Source organism: Limulus polyphemus, unplaced genomic scaffold (genome assembly GCF_000517525.1).
Source record: "Limulus polyphemus unplaced genomic scaffold, Limulus_polyphemus-2.1.2 Scaffold82, whole genome shotgun sequence".
NCBI lineage: Eukaryota > Metazoa > Arthropoda > Merostomata > Xiphosura > Limulidae > Limulus > Limulus polyphemus.
The window spans coordinates 613133-628328 of record NW_013665692.1 but is presented as its reverse complement, the minus strand read 5'-3'; the positions used below and the strand labels follow the sequence as shown (position 1 = coordinate 628328).

Below are 15196 nucleotides of genomic sequence, written 5' to 3'. Positions count from 1 at the left end.
TACATAACAAACAAACAAACATATTTATTCTCAAAGAGCTCCTTATAAATAATTAATAGTAGTTATATTCAGCTCTTCTCTTTTTATTGTTAGGTTTATATGAAGTTTACACCTGAGCCGTAGCTAGTTTCAGGCAATAATGGCAACTGTACTAATAAAAATTTAAAAAAATAACAGCTGACACGAAACTGATAAACTTTGCACCAGTAATAACAAATAAAAGAAAAACTATTATGAGATATTCCTAAACATCATTAACATACGACTTGCTTATATTCTTGTTCTTTTGGGGGAAAATGTTACTATTTTTAGTGTTCCAGTTTTCGTCGTTTTACGTTATTACACCTTTTCAGTTATTTTTTCTGGGATTCACAATAGTCACCCTAGAATTAACAGATCCCAAATTTAAAGATTTGCTGGCTCTATAGACTTTTAACATGAAGAACCTCTCAAAACAGTGATAAGAATTGTAATTTTCAAGTTTCATAAATGTTATTTATTTTAAAATGCGTTATTTCTCGTCTTTTATGCTTAAGTCTTTATTTTATCATTCATTTCTATATTATTTGTAAAACATTTCACGTGCGTGTCCACGCTCGCACGAACACACACACATGTGTGTGTGTGTGTGTGTAATATTGAGTTACTAAACGTTTCCTCGATTTCGTGAATTATGAAATTCTTCGCCATTCTGCTCTTTATTTTTCAACCGTTGTGCATTTCTTGGTAAGTTTAGAAATATATCTACTTTCTATATCATTTATGACCAATAGCCTTCCTATTACTCTTCATTTAAATAACGTGTTCGCAAATAAATTTACAGATAGCTTGAGAAATAGTGTTAGATTAATTTTATCACTAATATTTATTGTGATAGTTAAACAGATGAAAGAAAACGACAATGGATAGAGTGCAAAAAAGGAAACATGGACAGATACATATACAAAAATATAAACAGGTATATAAACACAAAAATACAAATTGATAGATTCGCGATGATTAGAAAACATACGCGATCACTTAATCATTTGGAACACACATAAAAACCGACAGATTTCTAAGCATAGCCGGGAGAGAATTTATTAGGTCTGCCTGAACATCATAAGCACAAAAAAGTATCTGTATTTGGTTAAAACAGGAATGGACCATTCTTCCCCTGATAAAGGTAGACTTTCAATGGTGTTGGAATTAACGAATCTTTTTTAATCAGACATATAGCTGACAGAAAGATAGACGGAAATACTTAATCAGTTGAAAAAAACTAAATTTTACCAAGAAAAATATTCCTGGAGATAAAAGGACCAGCTGCAGTGACACCGTCACGCTTTAGGCAATTTCCTGCCACTATTGTTCCCTGCCAGCTTGTGCCAACAGTTTGTTGCCGTACTCTTAACGTATATTACATAAACGTAATGTATGAGCTTTATTATTTTTGTTAATATACGTGGATCATCTTCCTTCATTTAATGACTTGGTAAAATTTGGGCAGTCTTTACAAAAACAAGAAAAAAAAACGCGTTTGTAATAAAGATTGCGTTGGTGCTAGGTGTCTTTGTCAACACAATAGTATATGAAAATATGATTAATCTGTGGATTAAGATTTGCCGAGTCTATATTAAAAATTATAACAGCAACAAAGCTTCAAAACGACCAGACTGTATTAAAGCATGTAAACTTTGTAACTGATAATTGGATACTTTTATCTACATGATGGTCACATGTAAAAAATTAATGCATCCGAAACCTCCTCTATTAGACAATGTCATATTGAGGTCAAAAATTTAAAATGCTGATAAGTCTGTGATATTTTATATCTAACCGTTAGGGATAAGTGACACAGACCTGAAATTAAAGCATGAGGTGAGCGTTACTTTGCTTTGAAGTTTTGCAAAAAAAACATGTAAGATATTTCTTTAGTTTTCAAATATTGAAGTGCTAGTTCAAGTTGCCAGTTCATTCTTATAAGAGACAAAAAACGTTATATTGATGTGCACTTTACATTTTAAAGAAACTTCTATGAGACATTTTGGATAGTAACAATATTACTTGGAATAATGCACAGGGTTCAATGCGTTATATTAAAATGATTTTGAATATCCAAATAACACTGGAATGACATGTATCAGAACTACATTTTGACATTATTTAGTAGATAGTATGATGCCACCGAAAATGTATCGCTTTTGGAAGGGCATGTAACAGCTTTCCGACGTAAAATACTCATGCACTCAGATCATAAAGATGTGTTTAGATCGGGATATCACTTGCTCTTAATGGCAATGGGGAAGAAAAATAAGCTTGTGGCACCAGGACCATCGAGAAAAAGACCTGCAACAATCATAACCCAGCCATGGTAAGCAACGTTTTGTAACAGGTGGGAAACCACGGCAAAAAGGTCAGTGTCAAAACCCATTCACGGGCCCCAGGCAACAGAACGCAATCTAATCAAGAAGGATTCCCGTTAAGAAAAGCGATACAAGTTGCTTCCATGACATATTCGTTCAATCGCCGTATATCCCAAGCAGCTGCAGAATGAAACGGATATTCATGCTATTCCATACAAAACCATACCGATCAAATTTCTGGATGCAGCACCTATGAATTTCTCTGTAATCAGACTGTTAAAAAGTGCATTTTGTCAGGTCGTTCTCGTGCACTCGATGGATTATGGAAGCCATGCAAGAAGGGGTAGTATGTTTTGGACATCTGTTAAAAATGTGTGATATTGTAGAAAGTTACACATAAAGAACAGTTATATAAGTCTCTTTCAGGGGATCACGTTAGGTTAATAAATTATTACCCATTCCGATCAGGTGTTCGTCTAACAATCATTTTTCTATTGTAATACTTAGTTAAAAGGGGAAAATTATTTGGTTAACTATTTGTAAAGGGTATATTTAATCTTATGACTTATGAATATTTATTTAGTAGTATTAATGCCATAATATATTAAAGATCCTTATAATGATGTGCGCTTAATCTCCAAAGCAACGAACGTAGCTTATTGGTTAGCGTGCTGAACTGTATACTCGAGTTTCCAAAGTTCATTTGAACTCAACTAACTAGCCTCATAAATTTAACCTTTGTAACTAACTGAAAATTAAATAAATATGTTTGTTATCGGTCATTACATATAAGTGTAAGTTTACATTATTTTTATGTTTATTATAATTTAAACTTATCTTTACGTCGACCTACCTTGAAATCGAAATCTAGTCCTAATTACGCTGATTGGTGTAAACTCCAAAACATCCCCGTCTGTTTGATTAAGTATGTCTTTGTGCGATGGCCACTTGAAAAAATAAATCAACTGTTTTCACTAATGAAATCTAAAGCCAAGCAAATATAGTTATTAACAGCTGTTGAAACTAGTAATTAGTACGAAAATGAATAAGGTCAAAGTTATGTGTAAATATCAAAATCCAAAGCAGGGTGAAAAGACCCAATACACGACAAATTAATAAACATATATATTAATAAACCATATTTCAGAAAACAAAATCCATCTTCTGTCGTTCTAGAATGTTCATGGTTTTGATTAATATTTTTTGTTTGTTTTTTTGTAGTTAAACACAAAGATACACAACGGGGAGTCTGTGCTGTGCCACCACGGTATTGAACCCAGTTTCTAGCATTATAAGTCCACAGACTTACCCATATGCCACTGGGGGGGGGGGTTACTATATAAATCCAATTATCTTCATCTTGACATAAATATTACGCTATTCGAGGTGTACTTTAACATGTTATGTGCATTTGGTAAATATTCTGTCGGAACAGCGGCATTGACTGTCACTTTTATAATGGGACTACATTTGAAAGTGCAGAGTGTGTTCTGCAGCATACTGCAGTTTCGAACTTTGGACCTTCGCATACATAATCCAGCACTTTAACTGTAATAAGATCTAGTATTTCTTACAGAACTTGTGCATTCTCTGAACCACAGGGTTCAAATACATTATGATTACTCTTGTTGTTTAATCAACCTGTGAAAACTGAGGTAATATGTAGTAGAAACAAAGATGAACTGTTTTACTTAACACGGGTTGTATATCTTATTATAATGGAGCTTGGGATGTATACATCCAAAACTCGGATCTCGCAAACTATCACATCGATCATCACCAATCATAACTGGGTAATATATTTATAACAAGGCAGTATTTTTATAGCTGAGTAATAAATAAAACAATTGAAATTTCCACAAAAATTATATGTTTCAGATTTAACCAGTAAATATTACAAACAAAAATGGGTAAGTTTCAGATTTAACCAATAAAAACTACAAAAAAAAAGGAGTAAATTTCAAATATAAAACAATCAAAAAACAAACTTAAAACTTGATTTATTTTTCTTTATTAAAAAATCTCATGAGTGTTGCAACAGAAAAGGAAGGCACTTTCATTTATAACTGCGTCTACAAGGAAATCCTTCAAGGAAATCTACTCTATGATGTAATACTATGATGATAGCTCATTTTTAAACTAAAATTTCAATAAAATAATTTTTATCACGGAATGTCAAGTATGAGTACATTGTTGTAGAACTGTCAAATGATTCCAGAAAAGGCTGCAGGCCTGTCTCTCGGCCGCAGGCCCAATAGCCTTCCGCAGGAACTAGCAGTTGTACCTGCCATGAGAGCGGGTATTTCTGCTAGTTTATATCCATACATCCAATATTACAGTGGCGTAGCCGTAGAATGTCTTTATTCAAGAAACTGTACAAAAAATATTATTAAATTATTATTTGTAAATTTGCAACACTATCGTTTCATAGCATAGAAAAAATAATACCTAAAATACCAACGAATATAAATTATAGTAATAATTATATCTAGATATTATAAAATGTTATAACCGTTTTAAAAAATCTTCCCAGGTGGTTTAGCAGTAAGCTTGAAAGCTTATAACGCAAGAACTCGGGGCTCGACCTCTCCAGTAAGTACGGCACAAATAACTAGTTGAGAAGTTTGGCACTTCACAGCAAAAACAAGCAAGAAAACGCTAAAGAAAAAAAAACATATTACTAAATACTACCTCATGAAAGTAGATGTAAGATAAACTTAGCGATTTATTTTTTCTTCTATAATGTGACAATTTTTGAAGTCAGTATAACTCTTAACAACCACAAAACTCGTTCTGTAAATTTTAATTGAATATCGAGCTGCGTGGACTCGCAGAAAAACTTCGCAAAATTTTTCGATCTTTCGAAGAGGTTATCAAAACATCGAATGTAAATGTTTGCTCTCGAATATTGCCAAGGTAAACATCAGTTTTATCGTTTTTGTAATCTTAAAATAACAAGTAAAAATCATATCAGAAAGCTTAATTCAAGAGTTTTTTATTAATCGGAATTGTATAGTACGACATATATTGTTACCACATGAAACTTAACTGTGAATAAAAGAAAAAATCATTATCAACAAGTTAGCAAGATAGCTGACTTAGAATTCAATATCACAGTTAAAATTAATTGATATGGTATCTAATTAAACTTCTGCTTAAAGTAAGGTTGCGTCTGACAACTATATCAAATGGTGATGAAATAATAAGGTTGCGTCTGACAACTATATCAAATGGTGATGAAATAATACTTATATATTGATGATTCAAAAGCATGTATAGTAGAGCAAAGTATTGTAAGTATTTACGTTTTTAAGAAAACTTATCTTTATACTAACATATTTCTTTCTCTTGAAGTTAAGCAGCTTACTTAAAGCTTTAAAGCGGTTTAGTCCCGAGATAAGTTTTATGACAAAAATGGTTTATACTAACTTTTACTAGGTTGTCTCTCAGTCCAATGTACAATATTTAGACTTGGCAAAAAAATGTTAAGCGCACATGTGAAGAAATGGGTGGAAGGAAAGAAAATATCTCCTTATGGTTTATATTGCATGTTTTACTTTGAATTATTTTCTCCCGTGAAAATAAAATATCAAAGGAATAATTGCTATAAAAAGATGCTGATTTTTGTTAATCACAGTAGGTTTAATCATCACTTTGTTAGCATAGAGAAGAGAAGAAACACTTTTATTGTGCATTCATAGTTACACCTATTTTAGTGACTGGAACAAAGTAAATTAAAATATAAGAAAATAAATCCGAACTTAGCTTATGCGACACGGATTAAACGGCAAAGTTAGGGACTCAATTATTCAGACATAGCCATCCATAATTTAAAATCGCTGGCCAATAGGAAGGCAACTAGTCAGCAACAGCTGATGCTTACGTGGCTGCTCTTAACCAAGTAATGGGATTAACTATCACAAATACAGCTCCCTCCACACCACAGCTAAAAGTGCCGAGCGTTTCCAGCAAGATATCGTGACTTGAACCTGAAAATACAAAAACAAAAATATAGTTCTAATATATGAGTCACGTCATATATAATGACGTTGATATATATCACAAAATCTTAATTTTGTGTGTGTGTGTCTTTCCATTGCATTAGCACATATTTTTTCAGTCAATTTACACTGAACATATTCTTACTTCAGGCATGATAGGAAAGTTTCGGTATTTTCTATATTTTTACTGGTATTTTTAATTTTATCGCCGAAACAAAAGATTCTAACAAGTATTATCAGTAGATTTTTGCTCAAGATATTAGTGTCAACAATAGTAAAGTTGCACAGTTTATTGTGTATATGTTTCAGAACGCTTGAGTAAAAATCATGTAGCACTTACAGCATTTATTCTGACCTGTCGGATTATGTTTATTCTAAGTCTGTTTAAATTTTAAAACGCTTTATTTGGAATAATTAATCCATTTTACGTTACTTTATTGATTGGAAAGCTGATATTTGTTGTTGTTCTTCGTCGTATGTAAAATATTATTTATATTCTAAACGCTAGTTAGTTTTTACAATATTGTTTGTGTGATTTGAATTTTACGCAAAGCTACACGGGGGCTATCTGCGCTAGCCGTCTCTAGTTTAGCAGTGGGAAGGCAGCTAACCCACCGCCAACTCTTGGGCTACTCTTTTACCAACGAATAATGGGATTGGCCGTCACGTTATAACGCCCGCACGGCTGAAAGGGCGAGCATGTTTAGTGGGCTGGGGACTCGAACCTACCACTCTCGGATTGCGAGTCAAGCGCCCTAACCACCTGGCCATGCCGGGCCCTTGAACAAGCTAACCATGATTGGTTGTGTAGAGGGCGTTCAAGCGAAACTTTTTCTACTCGTATTCTCAGCATTGTCTTATTCATAGTGTTTGTTTGTTTGCTTGGAATCAAGCACAAAGCTACATGATGGGCTGTCTGTGCTCTGCCCACTACGGGTATCGAAACCGGTTTATAGCGTTGTAACTCCGCAGGCATACCGATGTGCCACTGGGGGGGCTTATTTATAGTGAAACTTATCAGCCATCTGTTAAAATAGAAATATGAAGGCTATTATTATAGTTCAGATTGTCTGTAATTCATCTTTGGAATAAACAAGACCAATCGATTTCCAGTTGTATGCATGACACAAGGGAACACTATTATAGAAATAGCGTTTCATATTTAATATATCTAAAAATTCACGAATTTTATTCGATAGAGGTTTACGAGCTTGTACAACTGTCAAATGGGGAGAGGGAAGGTATGCTTAATTGCCCTCTTCTAAATATATTGTTAGAGACATCAGAGCTACTATGTAACAAATTTGGTATCGGTACCACTAGATATTGGTATTTAACTTTTTAAAATAAATCAGGTGAAAGAAAACTAATTCTATGGTTTTCAGTACTGCATAATTATCAATATGTCAAGCATAATGTGTTACAGAACTAAATATCTTAACTGGCGTAATATTTACTACCATGAATCGGATAAGTCCTAATGTAAAAACATATATATATAAAGGAAAGAAAATAATATTGTTGACATTTGTTTGTAACAGTCCGAAAGATTTATCATTATCAACTTAGACATTAAATATATATAGTAAAGAAAGGTAAAGGCCAATGTGGGTGAAATGAAGCTCAAAATTTTAGCATCTTATATAATTAATTAATAATTACTACCATTAGTAAAAGTGAGTTTCTTTGAACCTTCTTCTTTCTCATGATTTTTACAAAGTTACATCGTTACTCGATGTTTCGTAACTTTTCTGAGTGTTTTTTTTTCTTGTAATATCACTCGACTCACTTGGATAAATAATTTTTACACCAGTATATCCTACATTCAGAAAGTGGTATTGTCGGCTCCTCTGATCTTGTGAATATCTGTATTTTATCTAAAATGTATCCTTATTTTCGTATTGACAAATAAATAAAAAATAAACATTTTTCAGTTTGCCTTAAATGTAACTTTGTTGTAAAGTAGATTTTTAAATTTGTTTCACTGTTTGTTCTTAAGTGGCTAAACAAAGACGTTATATTGAATAAAAGATAAAAATAATTTTAGCTGAGTTCTATATTTCTTACCATAGTTAATTGAGATACCTTATTTATTTATTTATTTTCCTAACAGGAATCGAAAGCCTGTCGATCACTAGTCTCTCTGTACCCCAGGTGGTTGAAAATGGTACTAAAGAGTATGTCGACCTAGATTGTGTGTATAACTTCACAGAAGAAGACGATCAATTAGTGGTCAAGTGGTACCACAACGATGATCCTAATCCTATTTATCAGTGGATACCTGAACTTAATTCTCGACGAGTGTCAGAGAAATTTCAAGATCGAGTTGACATGAATTTTACTGTTTCTCCGTCTGGTAAATTCACAAAATATCGTGGTCTTCGGATTCTGAATCCTACCACAGAATTTAGCGGCAAGTACTCCTGTCACGTGGTATCTTTAAATGGCATCGATGACGCAGCTAAAAACATGATAGTTTATGGTAAGTAACAGTGAGAGGTGAACCATTTCCTTTTTTTTTTGACTGATATGAAAAAAATGGTTGCTCTAATCTACAAATATCAAAAGGCAAACATCCAAGATATAAAAAAACACTGAAAAACACAATGTTTAGATGATAGATGTACAACTAATTTATGAGCTATATAATCTTGTTGTTCGAAGACAAAAAAACTAAGAGTTATTTCGCACTAGCTTATGATAAGAGAACGGTAAAAGCTACGTTTCCATTTACCATAAAGAATTTGATGTGCTGAGAAAAAAATCACCAGCCTAAAGGAATCCCTCCCTATAGTAATAAGTTGTGTTCTTTTTCATTTAGTCCTTACATTATACAGTAAGAATTTAGAGCCTTAATTGCAGTATTCTTATCAGTTGTAACTTTGTACTCTGTGAAAGAAATCTCTCTGTGTATGATCTTAGAAAGCCAGGCAGCGGTGCCTCAATGAGATTATAGTTTCCCATTGGTTAACATGTCACTTTAAATTATTATTTTTTCCTTATCGTTTACGTTTTATTCATCCAGATTTGTATGGAAATATGGTTGGGCTCATGACCTTGGGCAAAAAGAACAAAATTACTCAAGCTTCTCTTATCATCCTTATCTTTTACTATTTTAGATGGACATTGTGAGTAAATTTAATTATTTTACATTATCTTAGCTTGCAATTAAGACAATTTAAATGAAACTTTTGCACAAAATGCGAAACAAGATCACTGCATTGATCTTTATTAAAATGGTATCCTCAGTTTTCTGTACTTAAATTCAAAACTAATTGTGTCATGCGGAAGAAAATACTATTAACATAATTAGATAAAATCTACATTATTCTGTTCAGTTCAGAAAGCTACAAGCTGAAACTTAACCCTATTATTATCAACATATGAAACAGACGTAAAGTCAACATTATTCAGCACGCATCTCCTGATTGTTTAAAGTAATATATATATATATGTGTGTGTGTGTGAAGTGTGGAAAATTGATGAATTGTACATTTTTAAGTGATTATTCCAAGGCGTTGTGTCAGAAATATAGATTTAATATGATAATATGGCCTAATGGAAAAACTTTGGGCACTGAATATTCTCGTGTTGTTAATTAAAGGAATAAATGAAAAGCACTTTTTTGTTCATCTAACGATTGCTAGCCTATGTTCATATGAACGACTAACTTGTAGTTATCTTAAAAGTTTAGGAAAATCAAGATATAAGACGTTAGCCTTTTAACTCTACATAAAGTAAGCACCACTGTATAATAAAAACCTGTGCATTTAGAAATTGCTACTCAAGGATCATAACATCTGTGTTTAAATACTGAATTATTTCACAAAAGTTTAATTAAACTATAAAATCATTGCATAATTCTGGCTTTATTTAGTTAATCCGTTATTTTCGGAACCTCAGGAGTAATTTTCAAATTTAAATGTAACTTTTGTTTCGCACGCAAACAGCTGCAATTTAGGGTAATGAGCATCTTAAATATTTACTCGTTTTTGTGAAAACACCCATTAAGGATGACTGGTTTTATTTGTTATTATCATGTCGTTGTGAAAATAACCATTAAACATGCCTGTGTCTGTTGTTATGGTCGTGTCTTCGCAAAGACAGTTGTCAGCATTTATTAATGTTGTATATTTCTTTTCTTTCGTTACTCATCTGTCTTCAAACTATTAAAAATTATTATTATTATTTTCCTGTTATCCATTTTTTTCATTTTTTTTCGTCGAAGATCATTCATAAGTATAAAACATTTAATAAATAATAAATAATATAAATAGTATGAAGGCATTTGGTTGATTCGTTGGTTGGTTGTTAATCGCAAAAACTACAGACAATGAGCTATCTGTGCTCCGATCACCACTGGTATCGATATCCGAATTTTAGCGTGATAAGCCTACAGACTTACTGCTGAGCCATTGGGAAAGGGGAAGGCAGTATGGTGGTGATGACGTGAAGGTAACGTTCTTAATATATGAATGGAAGACTATCTAACTAAGTTTAACCAGAACATTAAGAAAACTGTGAAAATTAGCATAGCATAAAACATAGTTTTAACAAATAGTATCTAAATCAAATTTCGATTTATCATGGACCGAATGAGCTAAATCCCATTAAGCATACCTATCACCTACGTATCTATCAAACATAAACAAAAATGTTTTGAGCTTACATCCTTAAATGTTTCAATTAAACGTTTATATTCCTCTTGTTTGTTAAGTATTTTTATATACTTTAATTCATTATTTCTGATATAAATTTTATTTTTCACTTTCATTGTATTAATAAGCGTTTATCAAAGGAGTGTAATGCTAGAAACCAAATAAATGATTAGGGTGTAAATAAAATATAGAAGTTAAATGTAAGTAGAATAAAAATAAAAAGGAAGCTATTTGTTATTTGAGAGCGTAATTTACTGTGTATTTGCATATAGATGTACTGTCATTGGCCTGTCATACAATTCCTTACCAGTGGTTACTTATATAGATAAAAGTTCTTTGAAAATGTAAATATTATCTTACCCTCATGCATATTAACGATTTACATAGACTAACGGGAAAAAGCTTTCATTGAAATCCGAATCGTGATATAATCTTTGTACATTCGGAGAGAACTTTCTCATTGATCTTGGTTAACAGTACATGAGATCTGTTAATACAATAAGAGATCATTTTGTAAACTTGGCAAATTGTAGGCCTTGCTGGAGAGAGGTTCAATCAAGCTATTTACATTAGAAGAGCACAAACTCTCATATGCTGGAAAATTATTTATTTAGATATTAACTGTGGGTAGTCATGCAGAAGCTTTAGTAAAGATCTCAGTTAGTTCCACGTACGATAAATAAAGCAAATATATTGCAACTGAATACAGATTTGAACAAAAGTAAAATAAAACAAAAGGAGTGATGAGGAACTAACTACTCGGAGAGAAAGCAATGCAAAAATCCAAACATAACTGGAATAAGTAAGGTCATTAAAGCTTGAAGTTTTTGAAGTTGAACTAAGTATTCACATAACAAGAAAAAGATTACATTAGTGAGAAGTTAACAAAATCAATTTATTTTCTCTGTTTTATCCATATACTTGTTAACATAATAAGATCTTATAAGTAACAAAAATCTGTATTATCTGTAAAATATACTTCTAAATTTTCTTAAAGAACCAAAGAAGTTAGAATTTTAATATTAAAGGCATATCTTATTTTATCAAAATTTGTATATCCACGGATACGTATTTGTTATCAAATGTCTAATATTACAAAAAGAATTTCAATGATGTAAAATATACATCATAATATGTAAGTATCCCTACTGAATTCTACAGCTCTTTATACATATATGAACATGCAGTAAATTTGAAGATACCTGGTTATGATATGTTTAAGAGATTATTATCATCAATTAAATATGATACTTTAAATCTGGCATTATGAGCCTATTTTACTTGCTGAGATATCATATTCCTTGAAACCAGTCTAATCCAGAGAAACATTATGGAATAAACGATAGATTAAACCATATAAATATTTGTTTTTATCAGAAACCGGTGAGGAAAAAGCAAAAGGCAATACTGTTTTATAATGATACTTGTGTTACACAACTTTTACATAATGGCATGATATTATATTTCAGAATAGTGTAATTTTTTTTGTCTCTTCATATTCTTGAAACTCAAAACACTTTTTTAATTAACTTGATCATTTTGTTATGTTTCTAAGTCATTATATGTGCATTTTTGTTTATTTTACCATGACATGTTTAAAGTTAAATCCAAGTGTAACTTCCCAATGAGATTAGAAAATTGATAAATTGTCGAGTTTGTAGACTTTGCTGAAGAATGATATAGAATGAGAATTGAATGATGAAATATCAAACGATACGATATTGTTCTATCAGACTATTTACATTACATGCTTCTTCCCTTCTACCTTACTCATAAATTCTCCGTGTTATTGTTAACCTGTTTATTATTTTTTCTAACACAAAATTGTTTGACAAAAAAATAAACAAACTGTTGCTAATTTGTTTATTTAGTGATTACAACTGCATCAGTGTGAACAGGAACAAGTATTCCAAAGTCCTTATATATATCAAGTTGTTTGTTTTAGAAATTTTGTGCAAAGCACCATCCGTCCGTAATTTTGAGCTTATATAGGGAAGACAAGCAAGCCAACAGTATCTACTACCAACTGTTGGGTTTCTCTTATTTAAGCAAATAATAGGATGTAACAGTCACTACTGTAGCACATACACGATTCTAAAGTTCAGCGCGTGTTTTTTGTTTCTTTTTTTTTTGTTGTTGTTGTTGTTTGCAACAACTTATCGTTGATGATATCTTTCATTTTTATAGCATCTTTTCTATTATCTATGGCCTCTGCGTCACAGATACTCTTTTCAATATCAACTTTGTTGAAAGAAAAAGAAATATTTAACACACGTACTCTTTTATATTATTTTCATGAAATAAAAATGTCTATTTTATTCTATGATTATTTTGGGGGGATTAGGTTAACATTTATTTGTCATTATAGCTAATTTTTATTTGACCTACTGCTTTCTCTCTTTTCATATACATTTTTAATATTAACTCTAATGCAAATAAGCCAGTGCATGATTTAATTTACTGTTTTAGTTAATTAGGTAAGTTTATTAGCCTATAATTTAAAAAAGAGCCTAAAGAAACTAAAGCATATTAGAGAATTGAGGAAAAACAAGACAATTATACGTTTCACAAATACATCAATTATTCTCGACCATGGTTTCGCCAGTAAAAGTATCATCAGGTACATCGTGAAACATACAATCGTGATGTTTTTCCTCAATTCTGTAATTATGGAGTTTCACAAAAGACAAATTAAATTTCAAGATTATTCTTCGTCTAGTTAGAAAACTGAATAAAAGCACACATCATTTATGTTATTTACGCATAATCTCCCACTAAAAAGCTTTCCTTTACATTTGATCTACATTTTAAAACTCAAGTCTTAATAAGTGGCAAAGATCATGATCGTTACCAAGTCACATTTTTTATGAAATACTGGATTTCATGCTGAATGCACTTGATACCCATTGATTCTTTAATTTCTACAAATACAGAGAAAATCCACATCTTGCAAGCCTTAGCATTATTTTATATATACAACGTCAACTGTGAGCGTCTTCTTTTGGGTACAAGCTGTTTGCTCGATCAGTTACAAAACTCGCCTAGTCTCTCAGACGGAAAGAAATTTGTTAGACAAACTTGCATTTGGTAAACGAGAGGGTTCAAAGAGACCTATCCAAATCTGAGCTCTCTTTACATTAGGACTCTAACTCTGCGTTGAAGCTTGTCAAGAGCAAGCTCTGCAGCACCATGACAGAACAGCGTCCCAGTAATCTGGTGATGCTATCTGTTGATATATAACGAGTGAAGTCGATCAAGTTAAAATTTATTCACGGTCGTTTCTAGAATCACTTTGTTGTTGATCATCAGTGAAGTTAGTTGTTCACTTGTCCCTTGTATAGTGTCTTCAATGGACTTATTGTGTGCGCATGTTGTACATTGTATGTACTACTACTGTACATGTTTAGTTACATGTACTATACGCATTGTCCTGTGTACTATTCAAACATGTGCAGTGATATTTTGATTTTGACTTATACTGACTTTTGACTTCTCTTATTGACCTGTCACTTTCTTTGCACGAAAACATGCAACTTTTGCACGTGCATGACAGTATAGAACCTAGGGAACGCAAATACATATAATTGTGTATCAACATCAGTAATAAACATTATTGCGTATTTGCCTCCCCATCTCCGTTTTTGAGTGCCTTGTAACCCTGTGCTTTTTCCCTCCTTTCCTGAATCTACTGCTTTCTGCTCATATGACATGCCTGTTTGTCACGTAGTGTTACGTATTACAATTTGAGATATCCTAAAACTGAGTTAATTTGTAATTTGAATTTAGTATTTAAATAAATGCCGATATGTATCCAATTTATAATATTTGCCAATAAGATTGATATACACAGTTTCTTTGTTTTATACAAATATGTTTTAATACAATTTACAATAACAGTTATTACAAACAGCTACTATAAACAATTACTTATATACAAAAGTTCCACAAACTTACAAGCAATACAAAGTCTTCTTTCTAGTCTGGAACTTCCTTGATGTCTTATCGAGGATTCACGATGAGCGAGTTAATTTCGAGTTGACGTAGGTACAGTTCAGTTAATGGGGAGCTAGCTAGCTCTGTGGTCTTTACTGATCACGGGCCGATTTTTTTCTACAGATGACGTTAGGTTATGTTTTCATAAAAGTACTAATGTTTGATGTGAATCCACTGAAGTTGAATGATTTGTAATGTT

At 32.0% G+C, this 15196-nt stretch overlaps 1 protein-coding gene across 2 annotated transcripts in view; it reads left to right on the top strand.

The window, feature by feature from the left end:
- Window positions 1-15196, top strand: part of LOC106467716 — a 96212-nt gene that overhangs the window by 12090 nt on the left and 68926 nt on the right. For both annotated transcript variants that reach the window (XM_013928094.2, XM_022396616.1), the window contains exon 2: window positions 8460-8828. In XM_013928094.2, the coding sequence (XP_013783548.1) occupies window positions 8460-8828 (369 nt within the window). The remainder of the gene's footprint in view (window positions 1-8459; window positions 8829-15196) is intronic.